Raw genomic sequence first — 17,004 nt, forward strand, 5'->3', positions numbered from 1 at the left:
GATGATCAGCAGCACAGATTGATATTGGTAGACAGTAAATAAAGTTGTTATCCAGATGGTATGTGTGTATTAAGGGCCACTGTTCCTAAGGCATGGTGCCAATTATGAGGTACCCTGTATCACATGAATGAACACAGCAAGCCAGGTTTCACAAGATCTCTCTTTATAGAATCGATGTTGATAACTATAGAGCTGACTTTCATTCTCCAACAAGACCACAACACAAACAAAAAATGTGGTGTGAAAGTCTACAACAGACAGATGTCAGTAATATAGGGCTATAATTGTGTGTACCTGTCCTACAACCATTCCTGAAAATAGGAATGAATCGCCTTTCTAATTTCTTAGTATTTTTTGTTGCTCCAGCAACCTAAAATAAACTGTCGCTATAACATTAGAAAGTTCTTATGCATAATTTGTACAGAATATCACAGATGTCCAATCAGGTCGAGCTGCCTTTCCATTGCTAAGGAAACACAGATAACTGCTTCTAATCGCCAGACATTTGTGACACTTGCAACAACAGATTAAAATGAAATGCAACACCAGGTTTCTTTAATGCAAGTACACCAATGGACCAGAACAGTGTCATTCTTTCAAAATGACCCATGACTTCCTGAGATTCTAGTGAAGCTAGTTGGTTTTATAAACCTATATATGGCGTAAATAATAACTTTACAACATATCACAGTGGTGTAGGGGATACTGAGATGAACAAATAAATATAAGACACTTGTGGTCTAATAAGTTGGAGAAACATCCTTAAATTGAACAAAAAAAGCCACCCAAGGGAGAAATTTTACAAGGTCTTCTCACCCTTTTATGCCCCTGGCTTAGTTGTGCATTTAAAATTGTGAAACTGGTGTTCGTGTAACTTTGTATCTCGCAATTTTGTGGATTTTAAGCACAAAAAATTAATAGTTACATCTTTTGTTTCTCTTGCCTTCTTACTACGAGACTACCGTGCTTGTAAGGGTTAAGTTTAGATGGAATTTGAAACCTAATTAGTTTTTGCATAATATGTTCAAAAGTATTCTACTTTCATTACCCTCACAGGAAATATTAACGAATTAATGTTAACAAAAGCTGGCAGCTGGCAGGGTGAGAAGCTGATTTTGATTTTTGGGTCACTCAACAGTGTGGTTATCAGCGCCCTTACAAATTTCCAATCTTTTCACTGCCCACTCTCACTATTTTCCTGAATGATGAAGACAACACAAACACCCAGTTCTCAGGTAGAGAAAATCCCTGACCTGGCTGGGAATCAAACCTGAGACCCCTGATCCAGAGGCTGCAATGCTAACCACTAGACCACGAGCTGCAAGAAATCCTTGCCAAACATGTTCTGTCCAGCTGGTGGGAATGTCTTCACCATCTTTGGAGCAGATTCACCATACACAGTCCATTGACTTGATTGCTGGTTGGTTTCTGGGGTATAATGATGAATTCAGGTATCATAAACAGTGACAACTTGACACAAAAAGTTCTTTGTATTGAAAGCCATATCTGTTGTTCACTCAACAACAGCAGTACACATCGTGCTCATATTTTTTTCATGGCCAACTACCATGTAAATTATTAACTGCCATTCCTGGCAACAAATCTATGACTTTCGCTACTTTGTGCACCCTTGGTCAATAATTAGGAAAAATCATGTAATGGACTACATCAATTATTTCTCAGTTCATATGTTCAACATTCTGTGTGATTCTCATCAAAAGCTGATGTTCGATTCTGTTTAAATTTGTTGAACCATTATGTAACTGTTGTCACTGATGACAAAGTGTCACCATGAACAGCCTCCAATTTTCCCTTCATCTTGTCACGTTTTCCCATGCAAAAACAAAACATAAATCATTGAATGATACTGCACTTCTTTTGTCTCAGCAAAAATCATGAAACGCATTTTACTAAAATGGCTGCAAAATCCAAACTCAGTTATGAATTTTGTAATTTTTATTTTAGCGTTGTATGCCAGATGGTGACACACAGTAACAACACCAAGTTGGTTTAGCAATAACTTCTGTCTTTAAACACATGAGCTTTATGAACCGCTCTCATATGCTTCAGGGGAAGGGCTTAACAAGAACTACAGCATGTAATACCTAAAGTATTATGAAATTCAGAAACTATTTAGTTGAAACTGTGTACCTGTTACAAGTGAAATTAAATTCTTACTCTTTGTAATATCCTGCAACAGTGCATGTATCAGGCTTACCTCAATGTACAGTGGGCTCTCCCTCAACGAGTACACTTCTTTGGCCTGTCCTGGACGATAGAAGCCAAACCATTCTGTCTCTCGGGGCTCCACAATTGTGTCATTGTTAAAGCGCACCAGGATAAGGTTCTTTAACTTCAGTAAATTAGTTCTGTAGGTCTCGTTCAGTTGTCGTTCATTGTTTATGTCAGCCAGGAAGATACTTCTCTGGCGATACTCTTCTTCGTTCAGTGGATCATGCCAGTATTCTGCCTGTACTAATTCACGCTGCACCCAACTGTGAAAACATTTAATTGTTCAGTACCTCATCAACATTGTAAATATTTCTGACAATGATAATTATTAACAACACAAAAAATGTAAGACATTATGAAATAGTGCAGACCTAATGCATAATTGCCAAAACATTCTCTGAAAACACAAGTTTTGCAATATTAACATTTGTAATACCAATTTACTGTGTGAAGAAAAACATATTCAAAAGATGGTCTTTGGAACACTCCATTGTGACATATTTGGTGCCCACCTCTTACAATGAAAATGTCAGTGGTCCACAACATCAATGGATCTAATTAGCCACTCTGCTGTCTAGAAAAAATAATTAAAATATATTTGTACTCTACGATGAAACACATTAATGCCTAATTAGGATATATTTGAGTACTAAAATACCCAGTAATCTATTGTTTACCAGAAAATTACAAGTCAGCAACATTTTTTGCTCTGAATGCATGCAAATGATTACTGAAAAGACTGATAGTGCATAAGACACTCCAAATCTGCACAGTATTGTCATCCTGCTCTACATGGCATTTTACTCCATCATCAATGCCAAATTTTTAATTAGCCCAAGTAATAGTTCAATTCCCTAACATTAATGATAATGGTTAATACTTTGTAACCACCAATTGTCTGGATGGAAATATGTTTAACCAGTGCCAGAAGGAAAAAGACACTACAAACGTCCTGAACTAATTAACAAAAGCATTGAGCACCAAATGGAATGATCCAATGTAGACACATACATACCATCAGCAGATATATGAATGATTAGAGATGGATTGATCTATGACAACTAGAACAGCCACCAGAGTGCACCATTGTTTCACCATGTCATCACCCCAACAGGGTATATAATGGGCATGCACTGCATCAGACAGATAGTAAGTAATACTAAGAATCATGGAGGATACCACATGGGCTTGTGAGTCAATCTTACAAGAACTGGACAGGAAATGGAAAGGACATCATAGTGTGTCTGCATACAGTCAGTCGATCAAATTAAACAATATCCAGGAGTGTGGCACGTGCAGAGGTCTCATATTGGACAGAGTGGAGTTGTGGTGAATATCACAGGCATTGTCACGACTCTAGCTGATCCAAGCCTGACCCCCGTCAAAGGAGGATTGCTGTATTGTTTGTATCTCACAGCCCCTTCATATCTGCATCAGCCATTCAGGCACGTGTAATCAAATTTATATAATAATTCCATGACATTCTGTACCATTTGCCAGGGGCCACAATAGTGTCATTTAAAGTGGTGCTGTATCTGGGAAACATGAAAGGCTGAAGAGTGGTGTCACACCATTTCCCATGATGATATTTGGTTTGGTGCTGAACTACATTGGATGACTGTCATCTACAAGTATTGGTGACCTGATGTGAGGGGACACATTCTGCCAATGTTTTGGAGACACACACCAGTGTTAACCCTAGTGTCACAGTGTGGGAATCCATCATGTATAAGTTCAGGTCATAGCTGGCCATTAAAATTGCTACACCAAAAAGAAAAGCAGATGATAAACGGGTATTCACTGGACAAATATATTATGCTAGAACTGACATGTGACTACATTTTCACGCAATTTGTGTGCATAGATCCTGAGAAATCAGTACCCAGAACAACCAGCTCTGGCCGTAATAACGGCCTCGATACGCCTGGGCATTGAGTCAAACAGAGCTTGGGTGGCGTGTACAGGTACAGCTGCCCATGCAGCTTCAACACGATACCACAGTTCATCAAGAGTAGTGACTGGCGTATTGTGATGAGCCAGTTGCAAGGCCACCATTGACCAGACGTTTTCAATTGGTGAGAGATCTGGAGCACGTGCTGGCCAGGGCAGCAGTTGAACATTTTTGTATCCAGAAAGTCCTGTACAGGACCTGCAACATGCGGTCATGCATTATCCTGCTGAAGTGCAGGGTTTCGCAGGGAACGAATGAAGGGTAGAGCCACGGGTCGTAACACATCTGAAATGTAACGTCCACTGTTCAAAGTGCCGTCACGAACAAGAGGTGACCGAGACGTGTAACCAATGGCACCCCATACCATCACGCCGGGTGATACGCCAGTATAGCGATGATGAATACACGCTTCCAATGTGCGTTCACTGCAATGTCGCCAAACATAGATGTGACCATCATGATGCTGAACACAGAACCTGGATTCATCCGAAAAAACGTTTTGTCATTCGTGCACCCAGGTTTGTCGTTGAGTACACCATCGCAGGCGCTCCTGTCTGTGATGCAGCGTAAAGGGTAACTGCAGCCATGGTCTCCGAGCTGATAGTCCATGCTGCTGCAAACGTCGTCGAACTGTTCGTGCAGATGGTTATTGTCTTGCAAACATCCCCATCTGTTGACTCAGGGATCGAGACGTGGCTGCACAATCCGTTACAGCCATGCAGATAAGATGCCTGTCACCTCGACTGCTAGTGATACGAGGCCATTGGGATCCAGCACGGCGTTCTGTATTACCCTTCTGAACCCATCAATTCCATATTCTGGTAACAGTCATTGGATCTCGACCATCACGAGCAGCAATGTCGCGATACGATAAACCGCAATTGCGATAGGCTACAATCCGACCTTTATCAAAGTCGGAAACGTGATGGTACTCATTTCTCCTCTTTACATGAGGCATCACAACAACGTTTTAACAGCTTTTTGTGTATGAGAAATTTGTTGGAAACTTTCCTCATGTCAGCACGTTGTAGGTGTTGCCACTGGTGCCAACCTTGTGTGAATGCTCTGAAAAGCTAACCATTAGCATATCACAGCATCTTCTTCCTGTCGGTTAAATTTTGCGTCTGTAGCACATCATCTTCATGGTGTAGCAATTTTAATGGCCAGTAGTGAATTTGGAAAACTATGGTGGCACAACTGTACATGACACATATTGTATTCTCATGAGACATATCTTGATGCTATCTTTCCACAGTATAACACTTACTGACGCATGACATGTCTTTATGAACTGTTACACAATGTGGGGGTATTCCACTGGCCAGCAAGAGCCCACAATTTGTATTAAACAGAAAACGTGTGGAACAAAACTGGCGATCAACCGCATTCCAGAGCCAATATCCATTGTACTGAAGGCCAGTTACAACAGCTCTGGGCCAACTCATGGCAGCAGAGCATACAACACACTTCCTAACAAAATCATTGACTGCATCTATGCCCATAGGGAAGCTACATTCTACTGTCAAAGGATCAGCCAAGCACCAGTTTTGTGAATGGTTTTTCATGTCTATTGTGTTCTTGGTACTCTGTTGCATGTCCCTAGGCTTGATCCAGGTGCCAAACCATTGGGCAAGTATTTCAAACATTTGTCGATAGATGGTGCACGGTCTTTGTGCCAAGCTACATTTTCCTCTGGAGTTCCAAAATTTAAAAGATATGAGAAGTGGTTTTTGTCAGCTTGAGTTGTACCAGTAAAAAACTTAATGCTGTATTTGTGTACTTGTATTATCAAAAATAAAAATTATGTCAAAAACAGACATTTTTGAGACTGTGACTGTGCACAAAATACAAGTTCATTAATGTGAAGAAGAATGCAGCAAACAGCCATTGTAAATAATACTGTTTATTTACACAAACAGTGTCGGCACCAGTTTCCAAATGACAGGTTCACCTTCAGATGGCTGTTGACATTTATATTACATTTACTGTTGTTTACATTAGTTGTTGCGGAGAAAAACAGCCAACAACTAATGTAAACAACACCAAAAATAACTTAATATTATTATACTAATTGTATGGTACAACAAACTGAAATCTGATGTGGCATAAAAAAGATGAAGATGAAGAAGAATAAGAAGAAGAAGAAAGTGTATTATTAACCAGTGTTGGCTGCATTGCTGTCTGCTTTGTCACTGGACTGTGCTGTCACTATCCATATTTTGTTGCACTTTTTTCCATTGTTTTTTTGTTATTAAATATGTCAAACAAACAGTGACCTCAATTTCTATATCACAACGCATGTCCCCCCCCCCCCCCCCCCCTCCTCCCAGCACTCCACTTCTTCCTGCATCAAACTTGTGTACTCTTCCCACTTCCTCCACTCGACAGATGCTACGTTATACCTTGCAAGTACTACTAATGTGGGATGGGAAATGTTTGGCTAGCAGATCAATTTTACTCGGATCGTACCTAACACCTTTTAAAATGAGATTATTTACAAAAGTTTTATAAGGAAATGTCTGACCACCCATTAATTTTCATTACTTTTTCGTGACTTTGATGACCTGTTGACATCCTGTAACAGAAATGTGACATGTCATCTGAAGATGAACATGGTGGTTAGAAAGTGATTATAGTGCTATCTGTGTGAATATAGAATTATTAACAGTGGTTAGTCACTGCTTTCTTCTTTGCAAGAATCAACTTGTAAAAACTTCCTTATTGTATTGGCATCAGTTTCCTGGTATGGGACTTGGAAGTTCTTGATAAAGTATTTACTTTTTTTAATGTGTCTCATTATTTTTTGCAGTGATGTAGTGAGCAGCATAATCCTATGGTATCAGAATAACTTCTCAATTTTTTGTTACAAATAGTTTATATACGGTTTTCATTCTCCTGTCAAATGCTTGGTTTGGCACTTAGAACATTTTCCATTTCCACTCTTCAGTTACTGCACTTAATTTTGATTCACTTTTATGTTAACTGATACTATGTTCACTGGATGAATGTTGCAGTTTCTTTTGTATGAGTCAGTATTGTCAATAACAAATCCCATAATGGAATATATGTACAGGGAGGGCAGAGTTAGAATCTTGAGATACTTGCCTGAACAACGACCTATACAAAGTTCATGAAATGATATTGCAGGTCAGTCTCGCCATCCTAATTTGGCATGAGTGTACTTTTGGTGAAAGACAGTTGCCTCAGAATGTAACACTGTAGAAAATAACAGGAAGGAAGTAAGCAAAGTAAACAAGCCTTCACGTGGAGATCATTCTAACAGTGAAGATAAGAGCATCCAGTTTTGCACAAGATCTTCAATGTCATACTACCAAGAAAGCCTTCTGCCTAACCTAGGTCCTAAGAATTAAAAATGTTTGACTTCGACTGTTTAACCACCTTGGAATAAAAAAATTTCACTTTTATGACTGTTCCACGTCAAAAACTGAAAGCATTAAGTTGTGTTGCAGCTAAACATTAATCTGATTTCTGAAAACCGTGTGCCAATGTTACTGAATACTGTATTTGCTACATCAATTATAAACTATATATTAAAGACACAAAAAAATCATCCACAACAAAGGAATTATGCGAATGGGATGGAAATTGGTAGATGTACATGTAATGACAAACAAATGATTATAATTTCAGAAAAATTGGACAACTTATTCAACAGAAAGAGCTTCATACTGAGCAAGTCAATAACATGTTGGTCCACCTTTGGCCTTTATGCAAGCAGTTTTCTGCTTTGCATTGATCGATAAGATTATTTAGATGTCATTCTGAAGGATATCGTGCCAAATTCTGCCCAATTGACACGTTAGATCATCAAAACCTGAGCTGGTTGGAGGGCCATAATGCTCCATATACATCCTCAACTGGGAAGAGATCCGACGACGTTGCTGGCCGAGGTCGGGTATGCAAGCAAGAAGACAAGCAGTAGAAGCTCTCGCTGTGTACGAGTAGTCATTATCTTGCAGAAATGTGAGCCCAGGATGGCTTGCCATAAAGGGCAATAAAATGGGTTGTAGAATGTTGTTGACATACCGCTGTGGTGTAAGGAAGCTGCAGATGACAACCAAAGGGGTCCTGCTACAGAAAGAAACGCTACCTCAGACCATCCATTTCTGGATATAAGGCAGTGGGGCAGTCGAACGTCACGTTGGTATCCTACTGTTGTCCAGAGTGTCTCCAAATACGTCTTCGGCCTGGAATCTCATTGACTCGAAAAGAGTTATCTTCAGTGATGAGTCCCACTTCAAACTGAGCTCTGATGGCAATGAAGACTTGTCTGGGGATGCCTCGGACAGCAATGCGATACCATCCTAATTGTTGTCACCATGTGGTCCGACAACCAGTAGTGATGGTCTGGGGTGCTATTTCTTTTGATAGCAGGAGCTCTTTGGTTGTAATCTGTGGCAGCCTCACAGCACAGCAGTATGTCAATGATATTCTACATCCCATTTTGTTATCCTTCATGGCAACCCATCCTGGGCTTACATTTTCAGCAAGATAATGCTTGCCCATGCATAGTGAACATTTCTATCAGTTGTCAAACCCTACCTTGACCAGTAAGGTCGCTGGGTCTCTCCGCAACTGATAACGTTTGGAAAGTTATGAGCTGGGCCCTCCAAACAGCTCAGCAAAAGTATTGTGTGATACACACACAATCAAATGCTTTTGTTAAATCAGGGAACATACCTACTGTACTCAACACATCATTCAGCCCTCCCAGTGCCTCACATACAAAAGAATAAATTGCAATCTCTGTGTATACTCCCGGAAGCTAAACTCTGAGTCTAGCAGCAAATTATGAGATCTGCCACAACAATGTTATACAATTCTTTCTCAAAAACTTTTGAAAACACTGCCAACAAAGAAATTGGCCAATAGTCTACATTATTTCTTCCACCTGTTTCATAAATGACTTTCAATCCGCCAGGACACATCATACACATGACTGAGTACAGAATTAACATAGGGCACACTGATCTTCATATTCCTACTTGAAAATTTTATCATACTCATGAGAATGTTGTCTTAAAAGATTTAATAATTGATTCAATTTTCATCTCTGCTTGTTTCCCGTGTATGTGCTGTATTTGCCTTCAAACACCAGATTTCAAGAGTTTTGCATATTTAGCTGTGCAAAGAAAATTTTGATTTAAACTGCTGACTACTTACATAAAATTATTATTAAATATTTCGCACAATGTTGGTGGATCAGTAAAAGTTTAATTCTCACACAAAAGAGGTTTCACATGTCGAGCACCCACATTCTGCCCTGATATCTCTTCCACAAGTGATCTGTACAGTAGTCTAGTACCATTATTTATCAAAACCAATTGCTAATGTTATCACTACATACCTGCCTGCATTTTTAAAATGGGAATGAGACATCAAAGAAAGGGATACAAGTTCGAAGAAATGTATTATATTTGTCATAATTTGTATGTATGTAGACTACTACTTCAAGACTGGCTTCAAATGTCTGCAGTGCAAGAGGACTCACATCTCTCAATATTTTGTTTATGACTTTGGGATATGGATCTGCCTTGATTCTCTTCAATGTTACTAGGTGTGAATCATCATATGACAGGCCATTACTAATTTGTCTCACACTGTGCCCATCAACTAGAGAATGATCTATGAAGATATTGTCTATGACCATGCAGCTGTTTCCTTGAATTCCAACTGGAATGTATATTGTCTGTACTAGGCTGTATGATACAAGCAAATCCAGTCACTTTTTTCCCTGGGGAATCAATCACAAATGTTACATTGAAATCCCACATAAAAACCACCTCATGTCTTTGTTAAGAACATAGCCTAGCACAGCATCAAGTCTGAAGAGGAAATCTATAGTCTGAACAGGGGAGCTGTAGTGGCCACTAAGACTAATTTTCTTCCTGAGTATCCAGACTCTCCTGCCCAACATTCAAATATTTGGTCTTTACATATTTTGGTATGTCAACACTTTTGAATGAAACATTACACTTGGTATAAATGGGCACACCTCTCTTCTGCAAGTACCTTAAATAGAACACAAAGGAAACCTTAGCATTTCTTCACTACGTAAATTATGCTCTGAGATAAAAGTAATACCAGTGTCAATAATTATTAGCAATTCATCTACTCTACCTTTAAGCCCGCTAGTATTTTTATTAAATAAGCTTACTGCTTCTTCCGATCTGCATTCCTCACTTTTTTAACTAACATCTAACATTAAAGGAATCTCCCTCAAGCAAAGATATCTCCAACCTGGCTACATTCTAATAAATAATAATTCTTTTTATGTGTTATCACCATAATTTGGCCCTCAGTGACCCCAGATCCACCTACTATACTGTCACTTGTAAGCTTCACCAATGATCCCTTCCCAGTCCCATTCAGGTGCAGGCTTTGTCTACTACAGACTAACCTACAGATACTCCCAACTGAGTCCAGGTTTGAGTACCAATCCAGTCCAACTCACAACCTACATCACAAGTCCAGTCCCTATCAAGACTATTCTCAAACTCTCACACTGTCAGTGCCTGATTCTCTTTAGTAAAATCCTTACACAAAGCCTGCAAGCATTCTGTCATCTTACTGAGCCCATCACTTGCTTTTAAATACTGCTGACTTGTTACTGCGTACCTAGTGTCTCCTGCAACCATGGGCCTACACCACATCTATGACTGCTACCTACCAGCAGAATCCTCTTCTTCTTAGTTCCTATTTAACTTAGGTTTCCTAACAACTTGAGTTGTCTCCTTCATCTTACTTGCCCCTACAGTTACTGAAAGCTCCTCTCCACATGACTGACAGCTGGCTAAATCTGCTGTCAACATTCAAAAGCAAACTATCAGAGTACATTTTCTTCCTAAGGCCTCATTGCTGAATGTCAGTTCCCATTTCGCCACCGTCTCCTCTGTAGCATGTCTAATTATTGTCTAGCATCCTCTAACTACACCTGAATAGCATAATATTCTCAATTCCTGAACTGCTAGTGATTTATTCCTACCACATGTCCTGCAGATACAGGAGAGTAATTGCACATCTAGTTTTCTCCCATTCACATCCAATGACTTCTCCAGCTCACAATCAAACTGTCACTTTTCAACCTAACCAAGGCCTTGAGCTACATTACGGGTCAGTCTGCAAGAACATCTAGTTTCCTTTCTGCTCTCTGTATAAAAAACAAATGTAATCAATGTAACATCTGCTGAAAGAAATCATTAGATTCAGCATGCAGCTCAAGAGCTGTGGACACCATAAGTGTACTTTAGTTCAAAAGTTTATTATTATTATTATTTTTAAGAATTTGTGGCTTAGCTAAATAATAATAATAATAATAATAATAATAATAATAATAATAATAATAATAAGTAGTAGTAGTAGTAGTAGTAGTAGTAGTAAGAGGAGAAGTAGAAGAACATCCAAACCTATTACAGTTCTCGAGCTACTGCTTTCTAATTATTTCATGCACCTAATGTGTCTCCATATACATATACAGGAATAACTATGACTTCCTATGAGCACCTTTCTTTTCTCTGCTTCCACATGCACACTGGTTCATTTTTCAAAAATACTGAAGCTATAAATGCAAATACATTTTTAAATTTCTGTGACTGTTCCTTTTCAATGTCTACAATCATTTAACTGTAGTTTGGCTTCTCACTCTACAGCTGAGCCAGGGACCTACACACAAACCACGGATCTGGCCAATAATTGCTACTAAATCCATTCTGTCCAAGTTTTCCTTTCTCAAATGGACAGTCTGAACTACCAGGACAACAGCCTTTTGTTGGGTTCATATTCAGCAACATTAACTGATCTCCAGTTATGGAACTGTATTTATCTTCGACAGTTAATTCAAATTCAGAAATCTATTTGATGATGTCTTACTTTCTAGATCTCAGTCTTCTTTCCTGACGTTCCGGGTTCAATTCCCAGCTGGGTCGGAGATTTCCTCCACTTAGGAACTGGGTGTTAAGTTGTCCTAATCATCATCACCACCACCACCACCACCACCACCACCACAACCACAACCACCACTACCACAACCACCATCACCACCTCATCCTCATCGACACGCAAGTCGCCGAAGTGGCGTCAACTCAAAAGACTTGCAACAGGCAAACGGTCTACGTGATGGGAGGCCCTGGCCACACAACATTTAATTTCATTTCACCTCATCAGTATAATAATTGATTATTTTTGACATTATTACCTTGGACAGATTATCAAATTACAGCTGTGTGTATTGTTCAAAAGTGAATGAATGAAAGTCTGTGGTGAACATTCCTAAATGCTTATCTCGATTTCCAAAAAGCACTTGACTCAGTGCCACATCTACACTTATTTTCAAAAACATAATCTTACGGAGTACCAAGTGAAATTTGTTACTGGATTGCGAATTTTATGGTAGGGAGGATGCAGTATGTTACCTTGGACAGAAAGTCATTGACAAAGGTAGAAGTAAATTTGAGTGTGTCCATGGAAGAATATTGGGATCTACATATACATCTACATCTACAGAGATACTCCACAAGCCCCATACAGTGCGGACCGAAGGGTAACCTGTACCACTGCTTGTCATTTCCCCTCCTGTTCCACTCGCAAATAGAGCGAGAGAAAAACGACTGTCTATACACCTCCATATGAGTCCTAATTTCTTGTATCTTATCTTCATGGTCCTTACACACAATGTTATGTTGGTGGAAGTAGAATCATTCAGCAGACAAATCCAAATGCTGGTTCTCTACATTTTCTCAAGAGTGTTTCTCGAAAAGAACTCCTCCTTCCCTCCAGGGATTCCCACTTGAGTTTCCGAAGAATCTCTGTAACACTTATTTGTTGCACAAACATACTGGTAACCACCCTAGTCGCCCGCCTCTGAATTACTTCGATGCCTTTCTTCAATCCAATCTGGTACGGAGCCCAAACACTCAAGCAGTACTCAAGAATAGGTCACACCAATTTCCTATATGCAGTCTCCTTTACAAGTGAACCACTCTTTCCTAAAATTCTCCCAGTAAACCAAAGATGATCATTTGCCTTCCTTATTACAGTTTTCACACGCTTGTTTCATTTTACTTTGTCTTGCAATCTTATGCCCAAATATTTAAATAACTTGACTGTGTCAAGGAGGACACTAGTAATACTGTATCGGAACATTACGAGTTTTTCCTTCCTACTCATCTGCATTACCATACATTTTTCCACATTTACGGATAGCTGCCACTCATCACAGCAATTGGAAATTTTGTCTAAGTCACCCTTGTATCTCCCTACAGTCACTCAACTCCAATTACTGTAATCATTTATGTATATAGACAATAACAGCGGTCCTGTCACACTTCCTTGGGACACTCCTGACGATACCCATGTCTCTGAGGAACACTTGCCGTCAAAAACAACATACTGGGTTCTATTATTTAAGAAGTCTTTGAGCCACTCACATATCTGTGAACTTATTCCATATGTTGAAACCTTTGTTAACAGCTTGCTGTGGAGCACCATGTCAAATGCTTTCTGGAAATCCAGAAATTTTCAAATTTTTGTACCTTTATGTGTGTGTTCTCCTGCCATTGCTTGGTAAGTAGATTTTTTTATATATCCAATTACACTGCACAAATATGAAGTCATATCTTGATAAGATTTCCCAGTGGTGTAAGATTGGCAGTTTGCTTTAAATATTCAAAAATGTAAAATTGTGAGCTTCACAAAACGAAAAATAGTAGTGTCCTATGACCAAAGTATCAATGAGTCGCAGCTGGAATAGGTCAACTCATATAAATACCTGGGTGTAAGGATTTGTAGGGATATGAAATGGAACTATTACATAGGCTCAGTAGAAGATTAAGTCATGTGGCAGACTTCAGTTTATCGGTAGAATATGAGGGAAATGCAATCAGTTTGAAAATGAAATTGCTTACAAAACACTCAAGTCACCTATGCTAGAACATGTGTGTGGTCCCTGTACCAAATAGAACTGGCATGGTGTATCGAACATACATAGAAATGGGCAGGATAAATGGTTACATGTTTGTTTGACCCTTGGGAGAGAATCTCACAGATGCTGAATAAACTGAACTGGCAGACACTTGAAGATAGATGAAAACTATCCAGAGTAAACCTGCTTACAAAGTTTCAGAAAGAGCTGTAAATGACACTCTAGGAATACACTGCAACCCCCTACATAACGTTCCCATAGGGGTCATGATGGTAAGTTTAGATTACTTACAGCATGCACAGAGGCGTTTAACCAGCCATTCTTCCTGCATACCATGTGTGAATGGAATGGGAAGAAGACCTCATAATTGGTACAATGGGAATTGCCCTCTGCCATGCACTTCACAACAGTTCATAAAGTACGAATGTAGACACCTGCAGGATATTTGAGTGTGTAAACCAGTACATAATCGTAACTACTTTTCTTGTACAATGGAAATGTTTTGTTTAAGTGAGCTGCTGCCCCAGAATGTTACCCTGTTGGACTTCAGTGAATGAAAATATATAAAATTGTTATCACACTGGCTTCTATGTTCCCCAAGTTGGCAGTTCTTCTTATGGCAGTAGTACCCAAGCCCAAACCTCTGTGAAATAGCTCCACAAATCCTTTATGTATTAAACCCTCAAAGAGTAGAACTTAAGAGATTCCAGAGTCTTCATCTTTTTATTTGAAACCTCCCTTATTTTGCAATCTGTCTCCACAAGGGAAAATTTCAACTGCATCAAATCACTTAACAAAGATAACACCAGCTTTACCTTTATGAATTCTTATAAATACTGCAAAAACTGAATTTACCTCCAGTATGCCCCTACGTTCAATATTTTCCGTATGTAATCACACCATTTATGTGCCGGGTATCCACAGTTTGGAAGACCATATACTCCTTGATGTTGCCCTCCCAGTGACACAAGATTAATCATAGGAGGAGATGGGCAGCGTTGAGCAACAGCTCTCCTGTTGGCAGGGAACATAAAAAGAAAGATTATTCATAACTACTCAGGGACTGGTATTTGATGCAAGTCATGTTATAAAAAAAGAACAAGAATTATCAGATAACCTGACAGAATATTTTAAATGACATTTTTCTTTATTACATTCAGCTGGAATATACATAATGGAAGGAGTAACAACTCACCAAATCATTGAGCTATCAAGAGGCACATACAAAAGAGTAAGGCCTTTGCTGAGCTTTTGGATAAATCTTCCTTCAGAGCAAACAGAATAATCATACACCTGCACACTTACACGTCCCAGCCAACAACACTGAACTGGTATTGCAGCTGAACTATATGGTAAGTCATTACATTTACTCATTCCATTATATACAAGTCAATGACCTTTTAACTGAATACATAAGAGGTAAACATTTTGCACAAACTTTTAATCAGTCCTAACAGACATACAACAACAGAGAAAGATACATATTTTTAAAATAGTCCTCCAAAGAAATCCTGCTCCAAGATCAGATAGAATACCTTAGTGCATCAGGAACCAGGTGGAAAGGCATTCAAGACTTTACATTTGATGAAATCAGTATTACTTTTGCTGTAAAAGAAAAATCAGAATCTAATCAAGGGATTATCTATTTCTCTAAGATGAAATAGAAGTACAAACAAAAATTTATACCTGCCATGTCAATGATTATTGATGATAAAACTGACGGTGTCTCTGGTTGCTCTATGCATAACACAAGCTTACTTTCCAACAAACAACAACAACAGTTAAAAATACACAGATAGGAGTGATCTAAAATAGGAACTGTTTAGAATGATAAAGGAAACATTACAACATGATGCTTTAATGCCTGGGCAGACAACCACCAAAATCCAAAATGGGTCAGTAAACTTGTATTAGGGAACACGAATAAGAGAGAGAGATGGAAGACAAATTGAATTTAGTGAACACTGCGAAATTATCTTAAACATACAGATCAAGGTTTCCAATAGAAAAGCACCATATGTTGTTATGCAGGGTGAAGAAAAATTTGTGCATTGGAGTTTCACAGAGCGATCCCACACGTACTAGCAATACAACAATGTCTGTCACAAAATGTCATCTGACACATATTTCGGGCAGTAAATGGATGTCAAAGATTAGCAATCTGGTACCACTGTAACCAAATGTACGGTAACCATCTCTGTCACCAAACAGAGCAGTGCTGTGCGCTTGGTGCAGTGTATAGTGTTTTGGGTTAGCATGCGGGAGGTCGAGGGTTCAGTTGTGGGTTGAGGCTTATTTGTTTTTATTTGCCAAAAGTAGTCTGCGCGGTATGGTATCTGATGTCTTAATCGTCATACAGTGATTACAGTGGGTCTTCAACAAAACATTTGCAGTTATGTAGTACGTCACAGGAATGGAAGTACAATCGTTTTCACTGGTCAGCTTTTAAAGAAGCCTTTTGTGCATTGTGCACGAGAACTGTTTCATGCCACTGCATTTACTAGATTCCAAAGCTGTTATCTGTGTGCCCTACCCCAATAATCCCACAAAATTATTTGGAAAGCATGCTGCTAGCCCTAATGGTGACATAAGACCCTAACTAAATGTAATGGGCCTGAACGTGGCAATAATAACAGTTAGTATTAATCATTAATCGATGGGACTATTGGGGGAGTGTACACACAAAATAAGTTTGAATCTAGTAGATGCAGTGGTGCGAAAGAATCCACATCCATGAGGTACAAAAGTTTTCTTTAAAATCTGACCGACAAAAATGATTGTATTTCCATTTCTGTGTTCGTAGTATGCAACTGCAAATGTTTTGTAAAACATCTACTGTAATTGATGTATGACGATTAAGATGCCAGATACTGTACAATGC

The 17,004-nt window shown here is 39.0% G+C and overlaps 1 protein-coding gene across 1 annotated transcript in view; it reads right to left on the reverse strand.

The window, feature by feature from the left end:
- Nucleotides 1-17,004, reverse strand: part of LOC126175110 (palmitoyl-protein thioesterase 1) — a 45,494-nt gene that overhangs the window by 11,686 nt on the left and 16,804 nt on the right. Inside the window, exons 4-5 of the mRNA XM_049921662.1 lie at nucleotides 14,979-15,137; nucleotides 2,219-2,495 (exon numbers count right to left, since the gene is read on the reverse strand). Of these exons, the coding sequence (XP_049777619.1) occupies nucleotides 2,219-2,495; nucleotides 14,979-15,137 (436 nt within the window). The remainder of the gene's footprint in view (nucleotides 1-2,218; nucleotides 2,496-14,978; nucleotides 15,138-17,004) is intronic.

The sequence above is a fragment of the Schistocerca cancellata genome, chromosome 3 (genome assembly GCF_023864275.1).
Source record: "Schistocerca cancellata isolate TAMUIC-IGC-003103 chromosome 3, iqSchCanc2.1, whole genome shotgun sequence".
NCBI classification, from domain to species: domain Eukaryota; kingdom Metazoa; phylum Arthropoda; class Insecta; order Orthoptera; family Acrididae; genus Schistocerca; species Schistocerca cancellata.